This window comes from Chinchilla lanigera, unplaced genomic scaffold (assembly GCF_000276665.1).
Source record: "Chinchilla lanigera isolate Chin_1 unplaced genomic scaffold, ChiLan1.0 scaffold00021, whole genome shotgun sequence".
In the NCBI taxonomy this organism is placed as follows: domain Eukaryota; kingdom Metazoa; phylum Chordata; class Mammalia; order Rodentia; family Chinchillidae; genus Chinchilla; species Chinchilla lanigera.
This window is the reverse complement of record NW_004955422.1, coordinates 21,340,180-21,365,144: the sequence shown is the minus strand read 5'-3', so window position 1 is coordinate 21,365,144 and position 24,965 is coordinate 21,340,180. Positions and strand designations below refer to the sequence as shown.

The following is a 24,965-nucleotide window of genomic DNA, read 5'->3' as shown; positions in this document are numbered from 1 at the left end:
AAAAATAAACATAAAACAGTAAGTAAAAACTAAAATTTTGCAGGGGATATAGTTCAGTGGCACAGCACCTGCCTGGTAAAAACTAAATTTTTTTTTTTTTGGTACCGGGAATCGAACTCATGACCTCAGGCTTGCCAGTCAAGCACTTATGCCACTGAGCTATATCCCCGGCTAAAACTAGAATTTTAAAAAACTAAAAAATGCTATGCCATACCACAGGTGGGAAAAAAAACAAAAAAAAGGGTTAATAGAATGAATTAAGTAGTGTTTTTTTTTTCTTTTTCAGTAGGGATTTTATTTGCTCTTTCGTAAACACCAGACCACCACCAAAAATCAACTAGATAGCTAACTGAAGACTTTAATTAGCTACGTTGCAGTTAAATAAGGCTTTTTTTTTGGGGGGGGGGTCTTTTTTTGATACAGGGTTTCACTATGCAGTTCAGGCTGGCCTTGAACTCACTTTGTAGCCCAGGCTGGTCTCGAACTTGAAGTGATCCTCCTGCCTCAGCCTCCCGAGTGCTGGGATTACAGGCATGCACAATCACACCCTGCAAACTAGGCTTTTTTAATTAGCATTATTTACTTGGGATGAATTTATTATTTTAAGGCATAAGCACTTACTCCACTCCTTTGCTTATCCGCCTACTATACCAATAAATTCTATCTCCTTTGAAGAAGCTATTAGAAAATGGAAAGATATCTCTTGTTCTTGGGTAAGAAGAACCAATGTAGTAGGTGGCCCTACTTCCAAAATTATACATATTTAATGCAATCTTGATCAAAATTCCAACAGTATACCTCACAGAATTAGAAAAAAACAATTCTAAAATGTCTGGAACCAGAAAAGACCTAGAATAGCAAAGGCAATTCTGGACAACAAGGGCAAGGCAGGGAGCATCACAATCCCTGACTTGAAATTATACTACAAAGCTATTATACACAAAGCTATTGTGATAAAAACAGCATGGTACTGGCAAACACACACACACATACACACCCCAAGGATCAACAGAACAAATTAGAAGAAGCACATTTGATTAGCCACCTTATCTTTGACAAGAGCCAAACATCTTCACTGGAATAAAGCCTCTTTAATATATGGTACTGGAGGGGCCAGGAATACAGCTCAGCAACACAAGCGCCTATCTAGTAAGCACAGGTCCTGAGTTCAATTCCTAGTACCAAAAAAAAAAAAAAAAGAAAAAAACTTCCACTGTTGGTGGAAGTGTAGACTGGCACAACCACTGTGGAAAGCAGTGTGGAGATACCTCAAAAAAACTAAGATTAGATGTCCCACTGGACGCAGCTATTTCTCTTCTTGGTATCTTCCCAAAAGAATTAAAAGTATCACACTCATGTTTATAGAAGCACAGTTTGTAATAGCTAAATCTTAGAAATAGCCCAAATACCCATCAACCAATGAATGGGTAAAGAAGATGTGAGGTTTTTTTAATACAATGGAGTACTACTCTGCCATAAAGAAGGATAAACTTGGGCCATCTATAGCTAAATGGATGCACTTTGAGACCATATGCTTAAGTGAAATAAACATGTATAAATATCATTTTGTTTCTCTGGTGTGAGAAACAAAGTGTAAATAAGGACCAAAATGTATAATAGATATTGTGAAATAATAAGAAAATGTTCAAATGGGAAGGGGAACTAGGGAGGGGGGAAGGGGAAAGGTAGGGAAAAGAAAAAAAATGAGAAAAGAAAGAAAAATGGAAGCAAAGCTTCTGTAAATAAGACGGGGAAGAGGGATTGAAAGGAGGGTACGGGAATGGAAAAAAAGAACCAAGTTATATCATGTATAGGTACAAATTCTCTATGAAGAAAGTGCTCATTATGTATACCTAAAATGCACCAATGAATTTTTTTTAAAAAGCAAACTGGGGGGCTGGGGATTTAGCTCAGCGGCAAAGCGCCTGCCTGGCAAGTGCAAGGTCGTGAGTTCGGTTCCCGGTACCAGAGAAAAACCAAAAACAAAAAAAAAAAAGAAAAGCAAACTGGGCGTGGTGGCACACACCTGTAATCCCAGCCCTTGGGAGGTTGAGGCAGAAGGACTGACGAGAGTTTGCAGCCAGCCTGGGCTACATAGGGAGCTCAAGACCAGCCTGGACTATAGGGTAAGACCTTATCTCAAAAAAACAAAAAAGATAAAAAATAAGTAAAAAGTATAGCCCATCTCCTAACTTATAATATACTCCAGCTGTGAAATATGCCTGGCTAGTTCTAACAATCAAAACAGTCAAATAAAAAGCATTTTTAGAAATCCATACAGAACTTTTCAATATAAATAGTAATAGTTATAGAAACAAATATTTCCTATAAAAAAATTCAAATATAAGTAATTATCTATAAGAATACTAGACCTCCTGCCTGGAAAGTGTGAGGTTGTGAGTTTCATTCTTGGTACCAAACAAAAAAAAGGTTTGGTGTTTTTTTTGGTCTTTTTGAGACAGGGTCTTGCTATGCAGTTCAGCAGGGCTTTGAGCTCACTTTGTAGCCCAGGCTGGTCTCAAACTCACAAAGATCCTCCTGCCTCAGCCTCCCAAGTGCTGGGATTACAGGTATGCACCACCACAGCCAAAAAAAAAAAAAAAAAAAACTTTACTATATACTAGTACACAAAATAGAACTATTTAAAAAAAATAGAACAAAGGTTTTTTTTGCAACTATTGCAAGTTCCCTGAAAGATTTTCTTTTCTACCAACTACAATACCAAATAAACCTTGAACAGTGACCACTGTTAATGTAAAAAATTAAATAAATAAAAATTAAAAATAAATAAAAATAAAGATTTTCTTTTCTTTTGAACAAAGGCTTTCCTCTTTTTTTTTTTGTCTTTTTGAGACAGGGTCTCTCTATGCAGTTCAGGCTGGCCTTGAACTCACTTTGTAGCCCAGGCTGGTCTTGAACTCCAAATGATCCTCCTGTCTCAGCCTCCCGAGTGCTGGGATTACAGGCGTGGGCCACCACGCCCGGCAAGGCTTTCCTCTTTTCCCTATTGTTGTTATTATATATAATGTACATGTAATATGTCTGTCTTGAATATAAAAATATGCTCCTAAGCACTCAAAGACAACTCAGGAAAATGTTTTAAAATTTAGACAAACTACCAGGTATGACAACACAAGTAATCCCAGCCCTAGGGAGGCTGAGTCAGGAGGATCGCCACAGTTGGAGGGCAGCCTGGGCACATAGTGAGTTGAAGTCCAGCCAGGACAATTTAGCCTGACTCTTTCTCAAAATAAAATTGAAAAGTTAAAAAAAAAAAAAAAAAAAAAAAAAAGCAGTGTGGTTGTGTTATTTGAACTTAATATGAAACACGAAGGCCATGAAGAACTTTTAACAGGGGCTGGGGATTTAGCTCAGTGGCACCAGTGCCTGTCTGGCAAGCATGAGTCCTGAGTTTGATTCCCGGTACTCCCTCCCGCAAAAATAAAATAAAGTAACTTTGAACAGACATGGCTAGAGATGACTGTATGTAAATTCTAAACCAGTTCTCAAGTTTATAGACATCTAGGATGCCCTAAAATATTTCATGAAAATCTTTAAAGACAGTGTGTGACCAAGCTGAGAACTGGAGGGCTTTACATTTCTTGTTCATGCAAAAACCCCACCCCAACCTCTACTGTGGATTGAATCCGGGGCCTTCACACTAGGCTACATCCCCAGCCTTATTTTGAGACAGGGTCTCACTAAATCACAAAATTGCTCAGCCTAGACTCAAACTTACTATCATGGGGCCTCAGCATCCCAGAGTGCTGAGTTACAGGTGTGCACCACATGCGCAGTTTATTTCATTTTGAATTAGCATGAATATAACCTTTATTCTACGGATTACTAGAAAGAAGGAAAGAGACTGAAACAGAAAAAGGGAAAGAAAGAGAAAGGCAGACAGACAGACAGGACAATCAAAATAAACATCTGTAAACACTTACCTAAATAAGGGGTAAGGGCATATAGCTCAGTGGTAAAAGTCTAGCCTAGCAAGCACCAGGCCTTGGGTTCACTCTTCAGTACCGCAAAATAAATAAACTTTACTTACCAAACCCTAAAGAAATTATGCTAGTACATATCTGTCTTCTACTATTTTTCCTAATTTATGAACATTACATGAGATCCTAAACTGTAGGTAATGAAACGATTCCGGACTAGAGTAAAGCTTCATCATTAGAAGATCCTTTGCAATCAAACGTGTCAAAAGTAAATATTACAAGGGGCTGGGGATTTAGCTCAGTGGCAAAAGCGCCTGCCTGGCAAGCGCAAGGTCGTGAGTTCGGTTCCCGGTACCGGAAAAAAAAAAAAAAAAAAAAAAAAAAAAGAAAGTGTATTACAGGTATTAGAGGTGCAACACGAATTTCTAGAGTACAGGCTATTTTCTGTGCGAACTGAAAAAAGAAAAAAATATTTAAATTCCCAATACGTATTTTGCAACGCCGAACGCCTGACAGATTAAACCCTAGGTTGTGCTTTTTAAAATCTGCTTCTCCACCTTAAGCCAAAACGCGTATTAAGTTTTACTCCGCTAGTTTTTCGTTCACCTTTTACAAAACAACCATTTCGTATTCAAATTTCAGTAGAACTTTTTAAAGATTCTTCCAACACCGTTCTTGACCCTTTTGCCTTTAAATTTCGCAACTCAAATTTCGGGAAATTTCTGACGTACACACAGTAAAGCCAGGTAAAATGACAGGCGAAATCGTATCCATGAATTTACGGTGACTCCTTATGTGGTTTTTATTTAACACTTTTACCACGTTTTACGTCTTCAGGAAAGCAAAAAAAAATGTACTGCACCAAATTACTCAGAGAATTTACTAAGCCAAGCTAAGGCAACTCTCTTGAACCTCCCTTTATGGTGACAAGCGTGGATGGAAAAACAACTTTCCTAATACTTGTCAGTGCTTCAAGGTCGTTAAGATAAAAATAAAATTTGCAACTCGAAGGACGCTTCTCAGCCCTGCAGCACTAGGCACAGAGCATCCGCATTCCCGCTCCACCCGGCCCGTTAACGAGGCCAGAGCTCGGCCGAGCCGCGAGGGCTCGGCGCAGGGAGGGGTTCGCGGCCCGACGTGGCCCCGGCACCCCCGGCCGGGCGCCGCCCCCAGCTGAAGCCCCTGGCCCCGAGAGACACCGGCGGCGGCGCAGTCCCACCCCGGGACCGAGAAGGGGCGGGTGGTCAGCGCGGAGCCGAAGCGGGGAGGGAGGCAGGGGTGGCCACGCAGCGGGTCCGGGGTAAAGTGGACGCCTCACCTTCTCCTCTCGAGGCAGCCGCTACCGCTCGCTGAGGGGACAACATGGAGCCTCCGCCTTCAGCAGAAGCAGCAGGGGCGCGGAGGAGAGAGGCGGGCTAGGGCGGGGACGAGTAGGGGCCGGAGGCGGGAAACGGGCGGGGCCCCGGCGCGCAGATTAACTGGTGAAAGGAGGGGCGTGCGGAGGCGCGAGGAGGCCAGCCGAGGGCGCCGAGGCAAGACGCTGCAGGCGGCCCGGGGCGTGGCAGGCGCCCTGACGGGTCGGGCGGGAAAGCGCACGCGGCTCAATCCCGCCACCTCCCGGCGCGTGTGCGCGTGCGTGGGAGCGCGCCCCCGGCTACCAGGGTGAAGTGTGTGGCCGGGTGGGAATTGTAGTCCAGCGCTCTCTCAGCCCGGCTAGCGGCCCCCATTCTGCGGACTCATCCGGGGCTGAGCGGAAGCGGAGAGAGCGGAGCGGGCCCTCGACCACAGAACTACAGTTCCCAGCGGGCGTCGTTGGGAGGACGGGCGGGGCTGGGGACGAGGCCCGACCGCCCACGATTCCCGCCGCCGCCGCTTCACGTGGGAATCGGGAGGGGCCGGGCCGGGCCGGGCGGGGCGGTGGCCGTTCATTCCCCAGTTCCATTCCACCTGGGGCGCTTGAGACGGTTTCGGTGTTAAAAGCGCAGGAACCACGGGGGACAGCAGAGAGGCATCCTCAGTCCCGGGTGACGTAAATCCCACTGGGTCTTTAACGATTTTGACTTCACAAGGAGAGACTGACATGCCTTTATTACCACTGTCGTCCTCGTTTCACACACACGCGCGCGCGCGCGCTCACGTCCATTCCTGTTCCAGGCCAAGACTGATACGCACTGTTTGTGTGTGTGTGTGTGTGTGTGTGTGTGGTTTCTTTGAGATAGGGTTTCCTGTGTAGTTCAGTCTGGCGTTGAAGTTACTGGATAGCCCAGACTGGCCTCGAACTCACGACGATCCTCCTGCCTCAGCTTCGCAATTGCTGCGATTCCAGACGTGTGCCACCGTGCCCAGTACCACCGCCCTTCTTGATAGATGAATTTAAGAACTTCCAGCAAGACTGCAGCCATCGTCTTTGTCCAGCCTAAACCATGGCCAGTCTTTCGTAAGTGACAAGTTTACAGAACCTTCTTTCAAGCTGTTTGTTTAATCATACTTAAAACTGTGTAGTGAATCAGTATGAAATTAGGTTCTCCGAAAATACTTGCATACACACGTCACATCTAAGAAGGTATCATTTGCCCCAAACAAGGAATAAAATTTTTTGGAGTAGTTAGGGTGGGAGTGGTAGTTGAGCATAAGTACCTGGCGGAGTTTATAGGAGGCTAATGCGTCCCTTCCCCACCACCACCACCGCCATTTGGCATAACCACTGCTTTAATCATACAACAAATGACTCCCCCTTTTTCCTTCAGCCTTTGTCTTAAGTACAACCTGCTCAGAACCTCTTCCCAGCTACTGCTAGGCCAGTGGTGGCAAACCTGTGGCACAAGTGCTGCAGTGGGCTGTTTATATCATCGAAAGTTCTAAAAGTTTCGCCAATACTGCAGTCCTTGCCAAGCGCTTGAGCTATTTTTTATTTTCCTAGACCAAAGGTGAAAAGATAGATACCTAAAGAGATCCTGTTTTGACTTCTTTTCCGCTAACATTCCTGATTCTCCCCGAACTCGACTGTTTGCATGCCATCTTGAAGGCCTTGGATTTAAATCTAGATTAGATCTAAGCCAACTGGGCCAGGGGAAATTAGAAGTAGACATGAGGGAAAGAGATTACACAAATTTCATACCGGGTATGTGAAAGGCAGGATCTGCAGGAGGTGATTATAGCATACGTGGCATTATGTGGCTGTCTTAGTTATTTTTCTCTCTTTGCTGAGACAAAATACCTGACACCCAAATTAAGGTTTATTTAGCTCAAAGTTTGTGGAGGTTTCAGTCTGTACTCAGCTGGCTCCAAGGCAGAGTGGCACAAGGCAGAGGGCTACAGTTCATGGTGACAGAAGACAGCAAAGGCAACAAGAGCAAAATGGAGGAGTGGCAGAGAGGGAAGAGCAAGCCTCTTTCCCTCCCTTATACTGTATGTTAACTACCTGCCCAGGATGGGTGTAGCACTCACACCCATAATCCCAGCATTGGATCATGGATCAATCATAAACTCTAGAAACGTGCACCCATGACTGCATGAGGCTTTGTGGGACATCCAGACACAAACCATAACAATTGTCACCAGCTCTTGGCCTTCAATTGGACTCCAGAGGGATTGTTATAAGGGCTCTGGGTCTTCAGTGGGACTCATACAGGACATTATCATGGGATCCAGACCCTCAGCTGGATTTCTTGGTCTTTAGTGTGTGGACAGATTTCCTGTACTCTTTGTATATGACTCTCTGGGTGACTATTATAAAATAATCTTATAAATTATATGTCCTGTATTGTTCCCTTGTAAACCCCAACTATAACACTTAGCATATGTAAAGCACAAGTGTAAATTGCTTTCCTGATAGCTGTTTTCCCCTGTTAAAGGGAAACAGTTGTTGCAAGCTGCCTCAACACAACCTTTTGGAGGGAGAGGCAGTCTAATCAAGAAGTTTTCAAGTTAAACTGGCAAGTTGGAGAAAAACTGGGGCTGCTAACTTAATAGCAGAGAGAGAAAAGTCCAAACCTGTAGCTCAACCCTTAATGAAGGATTTAAGAAAGGGCTCTAACAGCATCACCTCTGGTCACTGTGAGACAGAGGATACCAGATCACTGAAAGAGTGCAGGTGGGATGATAGCTGAGGAGATTTTTCTGCTGGATACCCCGCTGGGCTGTTGGGACTCAGCTTCCACTGAGGAACCTTTGGGGATGTGCCAGAGAGTTGCCCTGGGCATCAGCTCTGAGTTCACACAACTGAGTCCATCACAACTCAGTTCATCACCACTGGTCCATACAACTAGAGCTCTGTCTTCAGAACAGAATCTAGCTAACTAGCTGGCAGAGTAAGCACTGTCTGTTGAAGTTCTATAAGGGACATGTAAAAGCCTGAGCTGTCTTTATTTAAGATGCTTCCCTGTTTTCAGTTTGATTCCCCATACCAAAAAAAAAAAAAAAAAAAAAAAAAAAAAAAAAACTTTCTACATTTGGAATTTACATTCTTGTGGGAAGGGATAAAACAAAAAGTAGAACATAAATCAAATTGAGAAACTAGTACAGAGAAGGGGAATGGAGAGTGTGTGCAATTTAAAATTTTTGCAGTGTGTTGCATTTGTGATAAGTCTTGGCCTTTGGCCATTCCTTTCTTTTTTTTTTTTTTTGGTTTTTGAGACAGGGTCTCCACACCTAGTTCAGGCTGGCCTTGAACTCACTATGTATCCAAGGCTGGCCTCAAATTCACAGTGATCCTCCTGCCTCAGCCTCCCGAGTGCTGGGATTATAAGCATGCATCACCATGCCCAGTTTGGCCCTTCCTTTCTGAGTTTGCCACTGTTATGGTTTATGTCTGTACATCCCCCCAAATCCTCATGCAGTCATGGGGCAGGCTTCTAGATATTTGATTGATCCATAGTCCAATGCTGGGATTATGGGTGTGAGTGCTATACCCACCCTGGAGTGGATAGTTTGCATACGTAAGGGAGAGAAAGAGGCTGCTTGCAGCCACTCCTCCCTTTTGTTCTTGCTGCCTTTGCTGTTCTCAGCCACCATGAACTGTAGCCCTCTGCTTCGTGCCACTCAGCCTTGGAGCCAGTTGAGTACAGACTGAAACCTGACTTGCCAGGCAGACGCTTGTGCCGCTGAGGTATATCCCTGGGCCCTTTCTGTCTGCTTTGAACAAAACAGCTATAACCCAATACCTCAGACAGTGCCAACAGGGACTACTTTCTGATTGCTTTAATATTTGAGGGGGGCGCTGGGGATTTAGCTCAGTGGCACAGCACCTGCCTGGCAAGCACAAGGTCATGAGTTCAATTCCTTGTACCAGAAGGAAAAAAAAAACAAAAACAAAAAAAAACAAATATTCAAGGGGCAGTTTGTTTTCGTTTTTGTAGACAGGGTCTTGCTACATAACCCAAGCTGGCCTTGCACTTGTTCTGGGAGCCTCTGGAGTGCTGGGATTACCTTGCCATCATGCCTGGCTTGACTTGTTTAATATTAAATATGAAATACCAAACTTTTACTATGGAACAGGATATACTGTTCTATTTTAAAGGCTTCCAATAAAGCTGCACTAAAATCTCTTCTGTCAGGAAGTAAATAGCAAATGCTGGCATTATATCTATCTCAGTATTACATCATCAAGGTCAGTGTCAGCATATCATCAGCCTTCCTTATACTTTGAAGAAGTTTCTGGCATTTGAACCAACAAAGTACAGATGGATTTTAGGATTAGTCACAGCCTAGGAAGCTACCCTTGTAAATAAAGAACATGTTTTGTTATTGTTTCCTTCTCAGATATCCAGGATTATCAAAACAGTGGACACACAAAGTGCTGAATATTGATACTAATTACAATCTGTTTTCAGCCACCTCTGAATTGAGGTTGAGCTTTCCTTGAGATAGCTGACATGTATACATATTTGAGTATTAAAGCCATTGGATGTAGGATCAGATTCACCTGGCTTTGAATTTTGACTTATATTCTTTCTGGCTGTGCAGTCTTGGGTGAATTATTTAACCTGTGTGACTGTTTCATCATCTACAAACTAATTCCATTACTTACCTAAAATTGTGGGTTAAATGAGATATAAGTGTTTGACAATGATGACTGATTATGGTTAGTGCTCAAAACACAGCAGTCATCACATTCATTCTGTCAGAGTTTTTTGTTTTCGTTTTGCTGTGCTTTGCAGTGCTTTGGATTAAACCCAGGACCTCAAGCAGGTAAGGCAAGTGCTGTGTCACTGAGCTATATCCTTGGCAGCATATTTATTTGGAAAAATAAAACAAAGTCATAATTAAGATAATCAAGTATTTTATGAAGCTCAAAAAATATGGGAGCTGAGGCAACTTAGTGCCTTAGCAAGACTTTGTCTCAAAAAGTAAAAAGGGGAATGAGGGTATAGCTCAGTTCAACAGCCCTGGGTTCAATGCTCAGTACCATTAAAAAAGAAAGAAAGGAAAAAAAAAAGCAAACTTGTTTTCTGCAGTGACATCCACTGTGACTCAGATTCCAAAGATTTCCAAAATTAGAGCATTTGTTAAGTTCTGGGTATCATGCTAAGCAGTAACACTGCATAAAACACATTCCTGTCCCTGTCCTCCAGAGACTCACAGTCTTGTGAGATAAACAGCCAACGAAATATGACTCTTTGGGGTGTCCTAGAACACGGTTTGGCCTCCTACCACCTGTGTGCAGGATTGATGTTTAAGTACTTGGAAGGCACTGGTGGAATACTACATCCAGGCATCATTTAAATATCTGTAGCTGAGCCAGTAATCTAGCTCAATAGAACACTATATGTTTATAGCATATGCAGCCCTGAATTTGATCCCCAATACCACAAAAATAAATAAGTAAATAAGTAAACAAACAACTCTGTGCTTCTGTGTGCCTGTAATCCCAGCTACTTAGGAGGCGAAAGCAGGAGGAGCCAGGGAGCTCAGGATTTCAGAACCAACCTGGACAACATACTAAGACTCTACCTCTTAAAAAGAAAAACAAAAATAGCAGCCATAGTGATACACACCTGTAACCCCAGTACTTGAGAAGCTGAGTTAAGGAGGATTGCCATGAGTTCAAGGCCAACATGAACTACACAGCAAGACCCTGTCTCAAAAAACAACAATTAAATAAATAAAATTAAAAAGTTGACTATTAGACTGTCAACATGGTAACATAGTACAAGCTTCAGGTCTTGTCAGCCGATTCATTATTACTGTTCCAGCCAATAGCACAGCTAATGCTTCAAAAAAAAAAATAGATTTTCTATATTCACCTTGGAGATATTTACCACTGGAAGATTCTAGTAGTGTTCACCTCTGTGTTATACAAGAATAGAAGAAGTTAGTGATACACAATTACTTTACAATACAGTCGTACACAACATAGTGACATTACAGTTCATGAGAGACTGCATATACCATGGGCAGTCCCACAAAATTATAATGGAGTTGAAAACTATCTATCACCTAGTGATGTTGGTAACCTTCCTAACATCGTAGCACAAAGCATTCTCATGCAGTAATGTTGGTGTAAATAAATTTACTAAACTATTAATCCTACAAAAGTATTGTGTTGGGAGAGGCAGGAGGATAAGACAAAGTATTCAGGAAGGTGGGTAGAATCAAAGCACATTTTATGCATGTATGAAAATATAATGAGCCAGGCATGGTGGTACACAACTGTAATCCCTGAAGCAGGAGGATTGCCACAAGTTCAAGGCCAGCTTGGGCTACATAGTGAGTTCAAAGCTAGCCTGGAGGACATAGAGAAACCGTGTCTCAAAAATAAAAATATAAAGAAAGAAAAAAATAGTATGAAATCTTTTATTTTGTACAACATGCACTAAAATTATAATAAAATAAAAAGTATAGTACATCCAAGTGTGTGCAGCACATAATAATGAGAATAAACAACTATGTTACTGGTTTATGTACTTACTATACGACACAAAAAGTTTACTACAAAACAGCACACCATGCTGACAGTGGCTTCATACATCTTGTTTACTGCATGTTTTGATTGCATCAAGAGGCCAAGATGAATATACCATATAGGTTTATAAAACTACATGCTATGGTGTCCCCACAAGGATGAAGTGCCCAGCAATGCATTTCTCACAAGGCAGCCTTGATGTTGACTTGTGACTGTGGATAAACCTTTTGTTTTGTTTTGTGGTGCTGGGGATCAAACCCAGGGTGTTGCATATGTTAAGCAAGTTATCAATGAGATATACCCCCCTTCCCTGTATATATATTTTTGCACATATATGTATGTGTATGTGTATATATGAATTTGAATACGTTCAATCTTTTAAAGCAAAGATTTTTTGGATAGGACCCTAAAGGCACAGGAAATAAAAGTAAAAATAGACAAATGTAAGAAGCTTCTACATATCAAAGGAAATAACCTACAGAGTTAAAATACATCCTCCAGAATGGGTAAAACTATTTGTGAACTCTTCTTCCAAAGGATTAATATCCAGAAGATATCAGGAACTCAAAAAACTGAACACTAACTAGTTTTTCTTAGTTTACTGAAAAGAAAGTTTTGTGCTATTATGTTTTGTCTTGCTGTTTTTTTGTGCTATTATGTTTGTTTCTTCTTCGTAAGAGAATCTCTTGTGTCTGTCTTGTACCTGGAGTAACTACTTTGAGAATAATGATATGCAGTATATTAATTATTATTATTCTCTTATTTTGTTATGAATTTTTTATTTTTAATAAAACATCAAATTATTAAAAGAAACTGAACACATACAAAAAAAAAAAAAAGAATTACCATATGATCCAGCAATTCCTACTGGGTATTTATTTTAAAAAAATGAGGGGCTGGGGATTTAGCTCAGCGGCAAAGCACTTGCCTGGCAAGCGCAAGGTCGTGAGTTCGGTTCCCGGTACCGGAGAAAAACCAAAAGAAAAACCAAAAAAAAAAAAAAAATGAAATCAGTACATCAAAGAGATAGGTACACTTCTCTGTTTCTTTGTTTCTTGCTGCACTAATTATACCTAAGACATGGAATCAACCAACATGTCTAGCAACAGAGGAATAGAGAAGGAAAATGTGAGATATGTACATATATATCTATGTAAATACTATTCAGCTATAAAAAAGGATGGAATTCTGTCATTTATAGTGGCATGGATGGAATTGAAGGTTAATATGTTAAGTGACATAAGTCCAGTACAGAAAGATAAATGCCATATGTTCCCACCAATTTGTGGAAATTAAGAATCCCATCTCGGGGCTGGGAATTTAGCTCAGCGGCGCAGCACCTGCCTGGCAAGCACAAGGACGTGAGTTTGATTCCTGGTACTGGAAAAAACAAACAAACAAACAAACAAAAAAAAGAAGTCCATCTCATAGAGATAACTAGAGACAGGGAAGTGTCTGTGGGTGGAAGAGATGGAAAAAGTTACATAACAGGCACCAAAACCTAAATAGAGAAAAGGAATTAATGGGGGTTATCTATAGCATAGTTGGGTAACTATTGATTAAAACAATCTATACTTGGAAGAGTACAAAATTCCTAACACATGGAAATGATTAATGTGCCAGGCATGGTGGTGCACATCTGTAATCCCAGCACTCAGGAGGCAGGAGGATCACTGTGAATTCAAGGCCAGCCTGGGATACCTAGTGAGTTCAAAGCCAGCCTGAACTATATATAGCAAGACCTTGTCTCAAAAAAAAAAAATTTCCAAGTGTTTATAACCCTGATTTGATGATTATACATCGTGATTGTGCACATATATCAAATTATCATAATATACCCCATAAAGAAGTACAGATGTTATGTCTCAATTTAAAAAAAATAATTATATCTAGGCATGGTGGTACACAACAGTAATTCCAGTTCTCTGGGAGGCTGAGGCAGGGGGATCACAAATTTAAACCCAGCCTGGAAGTTGAGCAATTAGCAAGACCTTGTCTCAAAAAAAAAAAAAAAAGGCCTGGGGATATAGCTAAGTTTAAAGACTCTAGGATGAACTGGTAATCTCATCTGAGCGACTCCCTGCTCAATTTCACTGAATCCCCATTAGCTTTAAAACAAAGCCTCAATTTTCTCCCCCATCCTTCTCCCCTCTCCTTTTTGGTTCTGGGGGACCTTCTCTCTTTTTTTTTTTTTTTTTGGTTTTTTTCCGGTACTGGGAATCAAACTCACGACCTCGCACATGCCAGGCAGGCGCTATGCCACTGAGCTAAATCCCCAGCCCCTGAACCCAGGACCTTCTCACTGAACTGCATTACCAGCCCTTTTATATTGTTTGTTTTGAGACAGGATCTTGCTAAATTGCCCAGGCTGGGCTTCAATTTGTGATCCTCATGCCTCAGCTTTCCACAGAGCAGGGATTACAGCAAAAGTCTCTTGTCCCATTTCAAGCCCTTACCTCCACCCAACTTAGTCTAATGAACGTCACAATTTTCTCTTTCTTTTTTATTTGAGAGTCTCACTATGTCACTCAGGCTGGCCTTGAACTTGCAGCAATCCTCCTGCCTCAACCTGAATGCTAGGATTACAGGTGTGTGCCACCACATCCAGCTCCCCAACCCTGTACTGGGGATCAAACCCAGTAACAGTAGGTGCTGGGGGCCAACCTACAAGCTTGTACCTGACCAAGGGGCAACAAAGATGAAACACAAAGAGACACAGAATAGGTTAAAATGTGGGCACCAAGGGGCTCTTGTCTCCTTTCGACAAAGAGCCCCAAATGACTGGCACACCTTAGCTTTATTCACTCAGACACAGGCACAAGCGATTAGTGTAAAAAAGGATTCATCTCTCGCCCACTGTCCATAGTACATATCTGAGTAAATACAGCATCTCAGCTGTATTAATTTTTCCTGCATCATGTCAGTATGCACTCACCTAGCACTCACATGAGAGGCCAGTTAGGTTTTCATCCTCCTATCTGGCCTCCCACAAGAAAGGGCAGTATACCCTCAGGCCACCTCCCTCTTTTGAGACAAGATTTTGCTAAATTGCCCAGGCTGGCCTTGGAGTTGAACTTGTGGTCCTTCTGCTTCAGCCTCCCATATATGCACCACCATACTCAGCGTACATATGTATCACATTCTGAGACTCCAGGAACCAGTCCATATAGTTGTGCAGTCTGTGCATTGTACCACAGCAGCTTGTGGAAGGGCAGGTTAAGTGGAGATCAGGTCCAGGCCATTTTCTACTAGACAGGCCAGCCTGGGAGAGGTGTTTTTTGTATGCCTTGTGTGCCCAGAAGGATGCCTCTTTCGTATAAATGCACAAAAGCAATTCCTGAGTTTGCTTCAAATCATCTTTCTCTGCTGTTAAGGATATTCTTACAATGCCAAACTCCTCTACAAACTCCTTTGAGCTTCTTCATAAAACCGATATGTGTAGCGTGTATGTATATGTATTGTTAGGTATAGAACCCAGGGTCTTGTGCATGCTAGTATGGCATGCACTCTACCACTGAGCTACCTAACCCTTAACCTTTCTCTCTCTTTTTTTTTTTTTCTTTGAGACAATGTATTTCACTGTGTAGCTCAGGTTGGCCTTGAACTCGAAGTGATCCTCCTGCCTCAGCCTCCTGAGTGCTGGGATTACAGGTGTGCACCATCACACGTGGCTTCTCTTTTAAATTAGTATTTTTTTTGGTACCAGGAATTGAACTCAGGACCTTGCACTTGCCAGGCAGACGCTTGTGCCACTGAGCTATATCCCTAGCCCCCAAAGTAATTTTCTTTTTTTTTTTTTTTTTTGGTACCAGGACTTGAACTCATGACCTTGTACTTGTCAGGCAGCTGCTTGTGCCACTGAGCTATATCTCCTGCTCTTTTAAATTAATACAACTTACTTGCCATCTAACCAAAGCAGTATGGTTATGTGTTATTTTGGGTAGGTTTTGGCTACTTATCTTTATGTGAGTTTATGTTTGCCCAAGCTAGCTTATAAGTTCATTGGAGATAGGACAAACATAGTATATATTTTGTGTCCCTCTAAATTTCCCCAAATCGTGTCATATACACAACAGTACGATCAGTAAACATTCCTAGAATAAACCATACATACAAATACACAAATATCCAGAGGAAGAATCAGACTCGGGCAAATTGGCACAACAAACAAGAGAACAGCACAAAGGAATAGCAGGGAGATAGGCTTTTTTCTCAGCACACATCTGCAGTTTCCGGCAAGTGTTGTCAGGCTTAGCTACTGGCATCTTTCATTTTCTTTCCAGTACTTGATGACATAGATTAAAAAATATTCTAGATTTCTCAGAAAAAGTAGATGATTGGCTTGGTTATCACATTGGCTTCAATTTCCCTTCACTATCTATGGGACAGTGCTGCACTCCCAGCTGATGCTGGAAATACCAGTGTAAGATTCTTGCCATGAAGTTATTTTAAGAAAATGTTCTTCTGTACTCTTTTCAGAGCTTTGCAAAGGCCAGGGTGTTGTGTTTTTCCCTTTCCTCCTTCTCCCAGTCTGGGCTTCAGTTGACCTTACTGTCAAGGGCAGATGGGTCCACAGCCTGTTCTAGAAGATTTCCACTGGTCAGATTGCTTTTCCCCTCTGGCAGCCTGATTGGTTATTTCTGAGGTTACATCTTTACAGGATTTGCAAAACCTGCAATTGCAGTTTGGGTCGATTGCTGCTTTAGCGACAAAGCCTACAGCCTCAATTTTTGTTATATCTAGGATACAATCCCCCTTTTAAAAGGATTATGCACCTTTCAAACATTTTGACCAGATGTAAGGAAGGGCTTTGAATTTGGCAAGGCAACCTAGAAGCAAAAAATGAACAAAAACCAATATAAGCTAGATGACCGGTTTCAAACACATTTTCTAGTAAGGATTCCTTTTGGGTTATGAATAAAATGCAATATTATGTATCTGTGCCTTATTCTGGATTTTTTTTAATTCTGGGTTTTTAATAACTCATGTTTTCACCCTTTACCCCAGAATCACAGCTAGATGTCCTTATTGCCTGGCTTTTCTTTCAATAGCTCAGGCTTGCCCCCACCCCCAATGTTTTCTCTATCTCAGAGCCTACCCAAAGGAAAAGACAACCTTAAGATTGAAGGTGGACCCTTTGGGAACAGCAACAAGATAATATGCAGCAGGGTTTGAGACTGCACTGCAATGTGACTGGAATGAGTAATGATTTTTCATTCTGTACAGCTTCTTTCTCTACCTACCAAACGCAGGACGGTGCTATCTCAGCCTCGTGGTGAGATATTACGATACATCCCGATAAGTTCATAAAACATCTTGTCTGCGGGGACTACACTGTGGCTTGCGCTTTTCATTGGCGTCTCAGCGGGAGGGCATCAGTCAAAGACGTCGGCTCTGGAATTTATGGAAAAGATCATTTCCAGCTAATGGAAGCACGGACAAACTTCCATCGTTAAATATATAGTTGCCCACTCGAAAACATTCATAAGCTGGGCATGATGGCACACGCCTACAATCCCAGCACTCGGGAGGCTGAGGCAGGAGGATCGTTGCGAGTTCGAGAACAGCCTGGGCTACAAAGTGAGCTCCAAACCAGCCTGAAATGCATAGCGAGACCCTGTCTCAAAAAGACAAAAAAAAAGAAACAAAATTCACAAGACGACCTACGGAACAAATACAGCGCCACAGCCTCTGACTCCGGCCTTCGGCCGCAGTGGTGGGCGGGACTTACTGCCTGGCCACACCCCTTCTGGGCCCCAAGGGGCGAGCCCCACCCCAGCCGCTGGAGGTGCGGTGTGAGGCAGATTTTGCCCCTCCTTCCCTGCAGGACAGCTGAGGGACATTTCTTGCGTCTGCGCATTGCGCCGCTGCGCGCCTCCGCGGCTCTGCCCGCCCCCTCCTCCCGCTCTAGGGTCCCTTGTGCGCATGCGCGCTCTCACTCCCTCGCTTGCTGTGCTCGGCTGAGTCAGTGTGTTGGAGTCTGTCCTCTGAGCAGGCGGAGTGAAGGGGCTTTGCAGAGCCAGCTGACAGATTATTGTTTCCCCTCCTTCTCTCCCGCCCCACATCTCTCTTCACCTCTCTCCCGCCCTTGCTTCTGCAGCCATGGCGGAGTTGTCGGCGGCCACTCAGTCCCCGTCCGTCTCCTCGTCGTCCTCCGGGGCCGAGCCGCCCGCGCCCGGCAGCGGCGGGAGCCCGGGAGCCTGCCCCGCCCTGGGGGCGAAGAGCTGCGGCTCCTCTTGTGCGGGTGAGGCGCGCCGGGAGCCCCCGCCCGGGAGAGGGAGGGCGCGGGGAACGCGGCCGGGGCTGAGGGAGCTCCGGGGAGGGCGTCAGCCCCCGGGGACGATGTTTGGAAAGGGGGAGGGGAGCGAAAGGTCTTGCCGACCATGAGGAAATAACGGGGTGTGAAGAAAACAGGTTGGGGGCGGGGAGGGCATCAACGCGGAGCCCCGGCAGGTGGGATGCCTTGGAGAATTGCTCAGTGCGTGGGATGGGCTGTGTTCGGGGCGGCCGGAGAGCCCTCCGCGGAACCTGGGTGATTTAGTGAAAGACTAGTGGGGTTGAGAGGGCTAGGGAAGGTGGGTCGTGGGAGACAAGAATTATTACGATTTTGAGGGGAGGTTTGTGAAAGGGTTGCGTGGTAGGTTTGCAGACAGGTGTTGACATAATCAGACATGCCTAATACTCCTCCAAAAATTATTTTTATTTGCCCCTGGGGAGAATGAGGAAGTTTAATGAAAGCATTGTGGCTCGTTTCTTTACTGTTTTCAGCTAGACTCTGAATGCCCGGTTTTTCTGAGGCTCTGAGGTAGAGGAGACGTGATGAGAATAGCTCAGGGAAGATTTGGGAGGGAGCCGCTGAGGGTCCAAGATGGATCCTCGCGTGGCTGCGTTTACAATACAGCAAGCTTTTCACGGGCACGGCGTGGGGCTGGGGACACGCTATGAAGCCGCTTATATTTTAGAAGATAGAGTCATGCCAAGGCATCGACGTGTTTTGATTTCACGTTTTCTGTGGGCTGTTATTGATCGCAGTATCACAAAAGCGCGTGTTTACTGCAGAAAGGGGGAGGGGAAAATTCAGACAAAGCAGGGGCTGGTTGAACCCCCTTCTCCCGCATCTGAAAAACCAGGAGGGAAGCTGCAGGCCTTCGTTAGTTTCCATTGTATGTGCGTCTGCTTACTGGTGGGAGCTGCCTGGCAAGCTCCCCTCGCGCAGAGATCTGCAGTGCAGATGCCTTCCTGAGAAAAATACGCACCACCGACAGGTGGTGGTTCTTAAAGGAATTGAAGCTTTGAAAGAAAAAAAAAATGCGTTTGGTCAAAGGACGAATTTTCAGAGGTCTTAAAAGATTTCATTGTCTCCTTTGGCAGATTCTTGAGTTGATCTTTCTAAAGAACGTAGTATTTTCTGGTATACTCTGTTTTTCTAACAATGAATTTCCACCGAAGGGCTTTGGTGGCCTGTTGGATTTTTCCAGTGTGGTTATGGCCATTTTTATATACTGTCAGGAGAGGCTTCTACAGATAAAGGAATGAGGCAGCAGATTCGAAACCTGGATCACTTCAAACCAGCAGCATTTCTCCTCCAATTTTTTGTATTCTGGGCTAAGGTCCAAATGAACAGCAGCCTCTCTATAACTTAACAATTTGGTCTTTTGGTTTTAATCACTTGCTCTGCTTCCTTACTGTTTGGTTAACCCTTTTGCACATTGTTAACCCTTTTGCTTAGTCTTGTCAGTTTTTGATTCAGACCTAAGATTTAGGAGTCAGCCATTTGTGCTCAAGATAAGGTGGATGTTAAGTATTGAGTCATTCTGGTTACCAGGCATGCAATTAAAATTTAGTCCTGGCATTTATAAATAAATGGTGGAATAATTCGACAATCGACCTTTTTTGCAGGGGTGCTAACCGGGAATCAAACTCAGGACTTTGTGCTTGCAATTGACATTTTTACACCTTTAATGCACTGTTACGAAAGAATTGACTTCCTTAGTGGGCTAGTGAAATAAACGTTTTGTTCACGGACACAAACACCACCACCAAGAGGACACTAAATTGGCTTACATAATTAATGATATAGCATACACAATACTTCTGTTTGTTTTGTATTTGTGGTATTATTTACCCTTGTCACAATTTTTATTTAATATTGCCTTTACCTTGCAAGTTTTTTTCTCCCCTCTTCATGGTAATGGGAAAGATTAAGGAAGATTGTGATTTCTCACTTGTAATTCAACTGCTATTTTCTATGCATATGGTCTATACCTTGCAAATGTGTCAAATTCTAGGCAGTAGGTATAGGTATTTTGAAAATACCTGAAATTAGGTATTTTGCTGAATTTACATTCTGAAGTGGCATTCTAAATACATGGGTTTGAATTAAACTTTGCTAGTACTATTAAGCCCCTCAATATTTGCTTGTTATTTCTTAGTATAGTTTTGTTATGGAATTTATATTAGGCCAACTGGAGGCACTTTGCCACCATTGACACTAAGAACACTGATACATGTATAATAGTACTTGATAAATTTTTGTTGAGTGAATCATCAAATGTACAAGCTAGAAAGGAGCACCTGAGAAATATACTAAGTAGATACTCTTATTTTAAACTCTGATCTATTGCTCATGTATTGATATTATTTTAAAAGTACTAGTACAGTTTTGGTGGGCCCAGTAGAAGACCCTCATTTATCAAATCACTTCTTGAATATGAAAGTTGATCTTAAGATACTGCAATGAAGTCACCATTTTATTGAAGAAATCCTTCCTGTTGCAAAGTGGCATCTCCACTTCACAGAGGAAGTGTCTCAGGCTTTGGCATCGAGAAAATAAGAGAAACTTTGTTAATCCAGAATTTAACTTATTGAGATATTTGCTGAAATATACCTTGATTGTTTAACAAAATCCACAGGTGTGGTCAGCCTTCATCTTCATGTTCTTTCAGCTAAGCTTTTCTTGGCTTTAGTAAGTGATCACTTTGGGTGACCTGCAGAAAACAATTTTGTCTTGACTGACGTGTTCAGTAATTTTAGAAATACTAGTTTTCTACACAAAATATAAAACAATTGACGGCACACTCTGGTCCATTGCAGTCAGCAGGATAGTGCATATAGGGAAGGAGATCAGGGGCCAGCATGGCTTACCAGATTTCTGCCTTTAGGAAACCAGACTTCAAAGGTGGAAATTTGAGCTAGGCATGGTGGCACATGCCTGTAGTCCCAGCACTCAGGAGGCTAAGGCAGGAAGATCACCCATGATTTCGAGGCCAACCTGGGCTACATAAGTGAGTTTAAGGCCAGCCTGCACTGCATAGCAAGACCCTGACTCAAAAAAAAAAAAAAAAGAAAGAAAGAAAAAAAATTGGAGGCTGAGGTAGAAGAGACTGAGATAGTGTTCTTTTTTAGAAAAGGAATTGCCATTTGTAGACATCAAGTCTACATACATGTCTACTGTCTGAACTTTAAAAATGTTTTAGAAGATAGAGTGATGCCAATAGCTTATTGTTTGTATAACATTCTGATTTTTTTTTTTTTTTTTTTCTGGTGCTAGGGATCACACCAGGGCCTTGTGCATGCCAGGGAGCTACACTGCCAGCACATTTGACTTTAACTTGTTAGAGACTGCTCTTATGAAAATCATGCCAAAGTAAAGCTATGTTTCATTTATCTGTTCATGGGCATTATCTCAAAGCAGAGGAGTTTGAACAATTAAAAGAAAAAAAGATTTTGTTTTAAATATTTTTTCCTCATTCTTTAAGTTTAGTTCTGTTTTGTGTCCTTTTTTTTTTTTTTTGCTTTTCTTCCGGTATTGGGAATTGAACTCACAACCTTGCACTTGCCAGGCAGGCACTGTGCCGCTGAGCTAAATCCCCAGCCCCCTGTTTTTTGTCCTTTTCAGACAGGGTCTCACTATGCAGTTCAGGCTGGCCTTGAGCTCACTTTGTAGCCCAGGCTGGTCTCGAACTCGCAACGGTTCTCTTGCCTCAGCCTCCCCTAGGGCTGCGATTACAGGTGTGCGCCACTATACCTGGCTGTATTCTTCCTAAGGCATCATTTTTGCCTTTGTTCTAATAGATAATCAGATGTAACCATGTAATTTGTATTTTCAATCTTAACCTTAAATTAAAAGGAATCTGACCCCCTGTTGAACGCTGACATCATCTGTGTATTATACTTGTATCAAGATTAGCAGTGGCTGTGTCATATGGTGATAAACATGTTATAAGTCCCAGAGACACCTATATTTCAGTCCTAGTTTTGTCTTTCAATTGGGTGACCTTGTGTGCATCCTGAGCCTCATTTTCTTAAATTAAGTAAATTTAGTATGGTGATTATATAATTGATGTGAAAATTAAACACATGTAAAGGGCTTTTGCCCATAGTAAGTGCTTAGTAAATAATAGTACCATTAAAGTGAAGGAAAAAGTAGCGATCATGTGACCTAGACAGATTTGCTTTGCGACCTTAAAACAATGCTTAGGCTGGGGATGTGGCTCTGTCATACAGCCTTGCTGTGGGTTCAACATTCCCTAATGCCAAAAAAGAAAAAACCAAACAAAAAACCTACTGCCTAGAATTTGACACATTTGCAAGGTATAGACCATATATGCATGTAGAAAATAGCAGTTGAATTACAAGTGAGAAATCACAGTCTTCCTTAATATAGAAGATTCTTACAGTTTTTGTTTTTTAATTCCATAAGTGAATCTGTTTCCCTTGTGACCCTTAACATTAATATCATAGAGCTGCCACCCCTTTCCACTCGGGTGATTTGTTAAAGGTGGTGGGTAGCCAAGATGTTTCCTAACTGGCTTGGTGTGATAGCAGTATGTTTAAATGTCCTCTGCAGCTTTCCAACGATAATAAATACAGTTATGAAACATTATTAACCCTTGTCAGTGTGAAAGCCAGAGTGCAAGAGACAGTAAGAATGGTTGCAATAGTATGGTGTGTAAATGTTCACAGACTGACTTTTATTTGTCAGAAATAAAGTTTTGTTCAAAGCTGTTGCTTTTAGAGTCCAGCCAGGTGTGGCGACACACGCCTATAATCCCAGCACTGGGGAAGCTGAGGCAGGAGGATTGTTGCAAGTTTGAGACCAGCCTGGGCTACAGAGTAAGCTCAAGGCCAGCCTGAACTGCAGTGAGACATTGTCTCAAAAAGACAAAAAAAAAAAAAAAAAAAAAAAAAAAAAGCAAAGCTATTGCTTTTAGAGTCATGTTCCCAAGTAATTTAACCAGTCTGATCAGATTAAACAAGTAGCCTATATATATTGAACAGGTGCACCTTAACCCTAAATTGACATCTCCAGGGGGTTGTTGATAAAGTTGCTGATAAGAGCATTAGTGTTTTTATTTCTAGTGTTTTAGAGGTGGTTTGAAAATAGAATAATATGCTTTCTTTGAATTCTATGAAGAAATTATTCATCCTCTGATATAAGGATATCTAATCCAGTGCATGTTTCAAGCACTTGCAAAATGAAATTTGATGCTGAAGGAATTGGTGACATGTCATGAAGGGAAAGTTAAGATCTCCAGTTTGTATGAGCCAAGAGTTAGTTTATTCTGTAGAAAAACACCTCTCATTAGCTGTAGTCCAGAATTTACCTTTTTTTTTGTGTGTGTGTGTGTGTGTGTGCTGGGAATGGAATTGAGGACCTTCTGCTTGCCAGGCAGGCACTTGTCCCCCTGAGCTATATCCCTAGCCCAAGAATTTACTGCTTTAATTCTGAGAAGAATTACAAAGACTCCAAAAAAGTTTCATGGGGCTGGGGATTTAGCTCAGCGGCAAAGCGCCTGCCTGGCAAGCGCAAGGTCGTGAGTTCGGTTCCCGGTACCGGAGAAAAACCAAAAACAAAACAAAAACAAAAACAAAAAAAAAGTTTCATAATGTTAGTGAGTTGTTGTTGTTGTTGTTATTGTTGTTTTGGCATTGGGAATTGAACTCAGGACCTTGCACTTGCCAGGCAGGTGCTTGTACCACTGAGCTACATCCACAGCACTGTTAGTGAGTTAGTCTGTATATTTACTGTATATATTAGTTTATGACTTGTGTTCAACTTTACTGTTAATGGTGAGTTTAGCCTACAAATGTGTACAGACTTGTGAAAAAGCATATCAATTTCATGGTAAACCTTTTTTTAAAAAACAATTTTATGTGTGTGTGTGTATGTGTGTGTTATGCAGTTCAAGCTGGCCTTCAATTCACTGTGCAGCTAGGGCTGGCCTCAAACAGCAGTCCTCCTGCCTTCGCCTCCCAAGTTCTGGAATTACAGGCATGCGCCACCATGCCCAGCCAGTAAAACTTTTTAGATAAAAGTTACTAATTTGTATTTGTTGATAAAATCAGTTCATTCAGAAGTTGTCTAGAAAAGCAACTTCTCACACTGTATTTTGTTCATTCATAACAGCTTTACTAGAGTTATTTTGGATAATAGGGTATATGGTAGATATTTTGAAAGGTGTATTTACTAAATAAATTTAGTTTTAATCAATATTGCTTATGATTGCATCATTGAAGTCTTTCACTACATATCTGTGACTTGTGTGAGAAATGTTACTCTACGGTATTTCAGCTTCAAAGAGAAGCTCTTTAACTAAATAATGTATAAGGTTTGTGTACATGATGAGCGAAATAAATTATCAGCAGAAGGCCTATCTTGTGATACTTTAAATTTCAAAGAAATAATTTTACCCGTTTTCTCAAATCCACTGACTTGACTTTTCGTAAGTAAGTTTTCATAGTATAACTAGGAAGAGTGCCTGTGAACTTCCTGATCTGTTCCTGTATGGCACCTTGCCTTTCAGGATATATGGAAGGGAATTCCAGAAAACTTTTGTTAAGCAAAATTAATACAGAACCCCTTTTGTGGTGTGCATTTCAGCAGTGAGCATTGTCCTCAATCTACATGTGAAGTAGAAATACTTAATATTTGTTTTGTGTTTTGTTTTGAGATGGGGTTGTCACCATGTAGTTGAGGCTAGCCTTGACCTTTCTGTGTAGCTCAGGCAGACCTTAAACTGACAGTGATCCTCCTGCCTCAGCCTCCTGAGTGCTGGGATTACAATTGTGCACCACCATACCCAGTTTGAGTTTTCTCTTTTTTTGTTGTTGTTTTTTTT

At 42.2% G+C, this 24,965-nt stretch overlaps 2 protein-coding genes across 6 annotated transcripts in view; one reads left to right on the top strand and one right to left on the bottom strand.

The window, feature by feature from the left end:
• Positions 1–5,993, bottom strand: part of Atl3 (atlastin GTPase 3) — a 47,000-nt gene extending 41,007 nt beyond the window's left edge. Inside the window, exon 1 of one of the 2 annotated variants that reach the window (XM_005384672.2) lies at positions 5,889–5,993. Coding sequence is in view for 1 of the 2 variants with exons in the window: in XM_005384671.2 (XP_005384728.1) it covers positions 5,260–5,305 (46 nt within the window). In the remaining variant the exon portion in view is untranslated. Of the gene's footprint in view, positions 1–5,259; positions 5,530–5,888 lie in introns of those variants that run through there. The other variant, XM_005384671.2, reaches the window with a different exon arrangement.
• A 286-nt stretch (positions 5,994–6,279) lies between these two features.
• The window catches only part of Rtn3 (reticulon 3), a 69,214-nt gene continuing 50,528 nt past the window's right edge, over positions 6,280–24,965 (top strand). The window contains exon 1 of one of the 4 annotated variants that reach the window (XM_013514094.1): positions 6,280–6,378. In XM_013514094.1, coding sequence (XP_013369548.1) covers positions 6,309–6,378 — 70 coding nt within the window. In that variant the 5' untranslated portion in view covers positions 6,280–6,308. Of the gene's footprint in view, positions 6,379–17,746; positions 18,089–24,965 lie in introns of those variants that run through there. The other 3 variants (XM_005384670.2, XM_013514095.1, XM_013514093.1) reach the window with 3 other exon arrangements.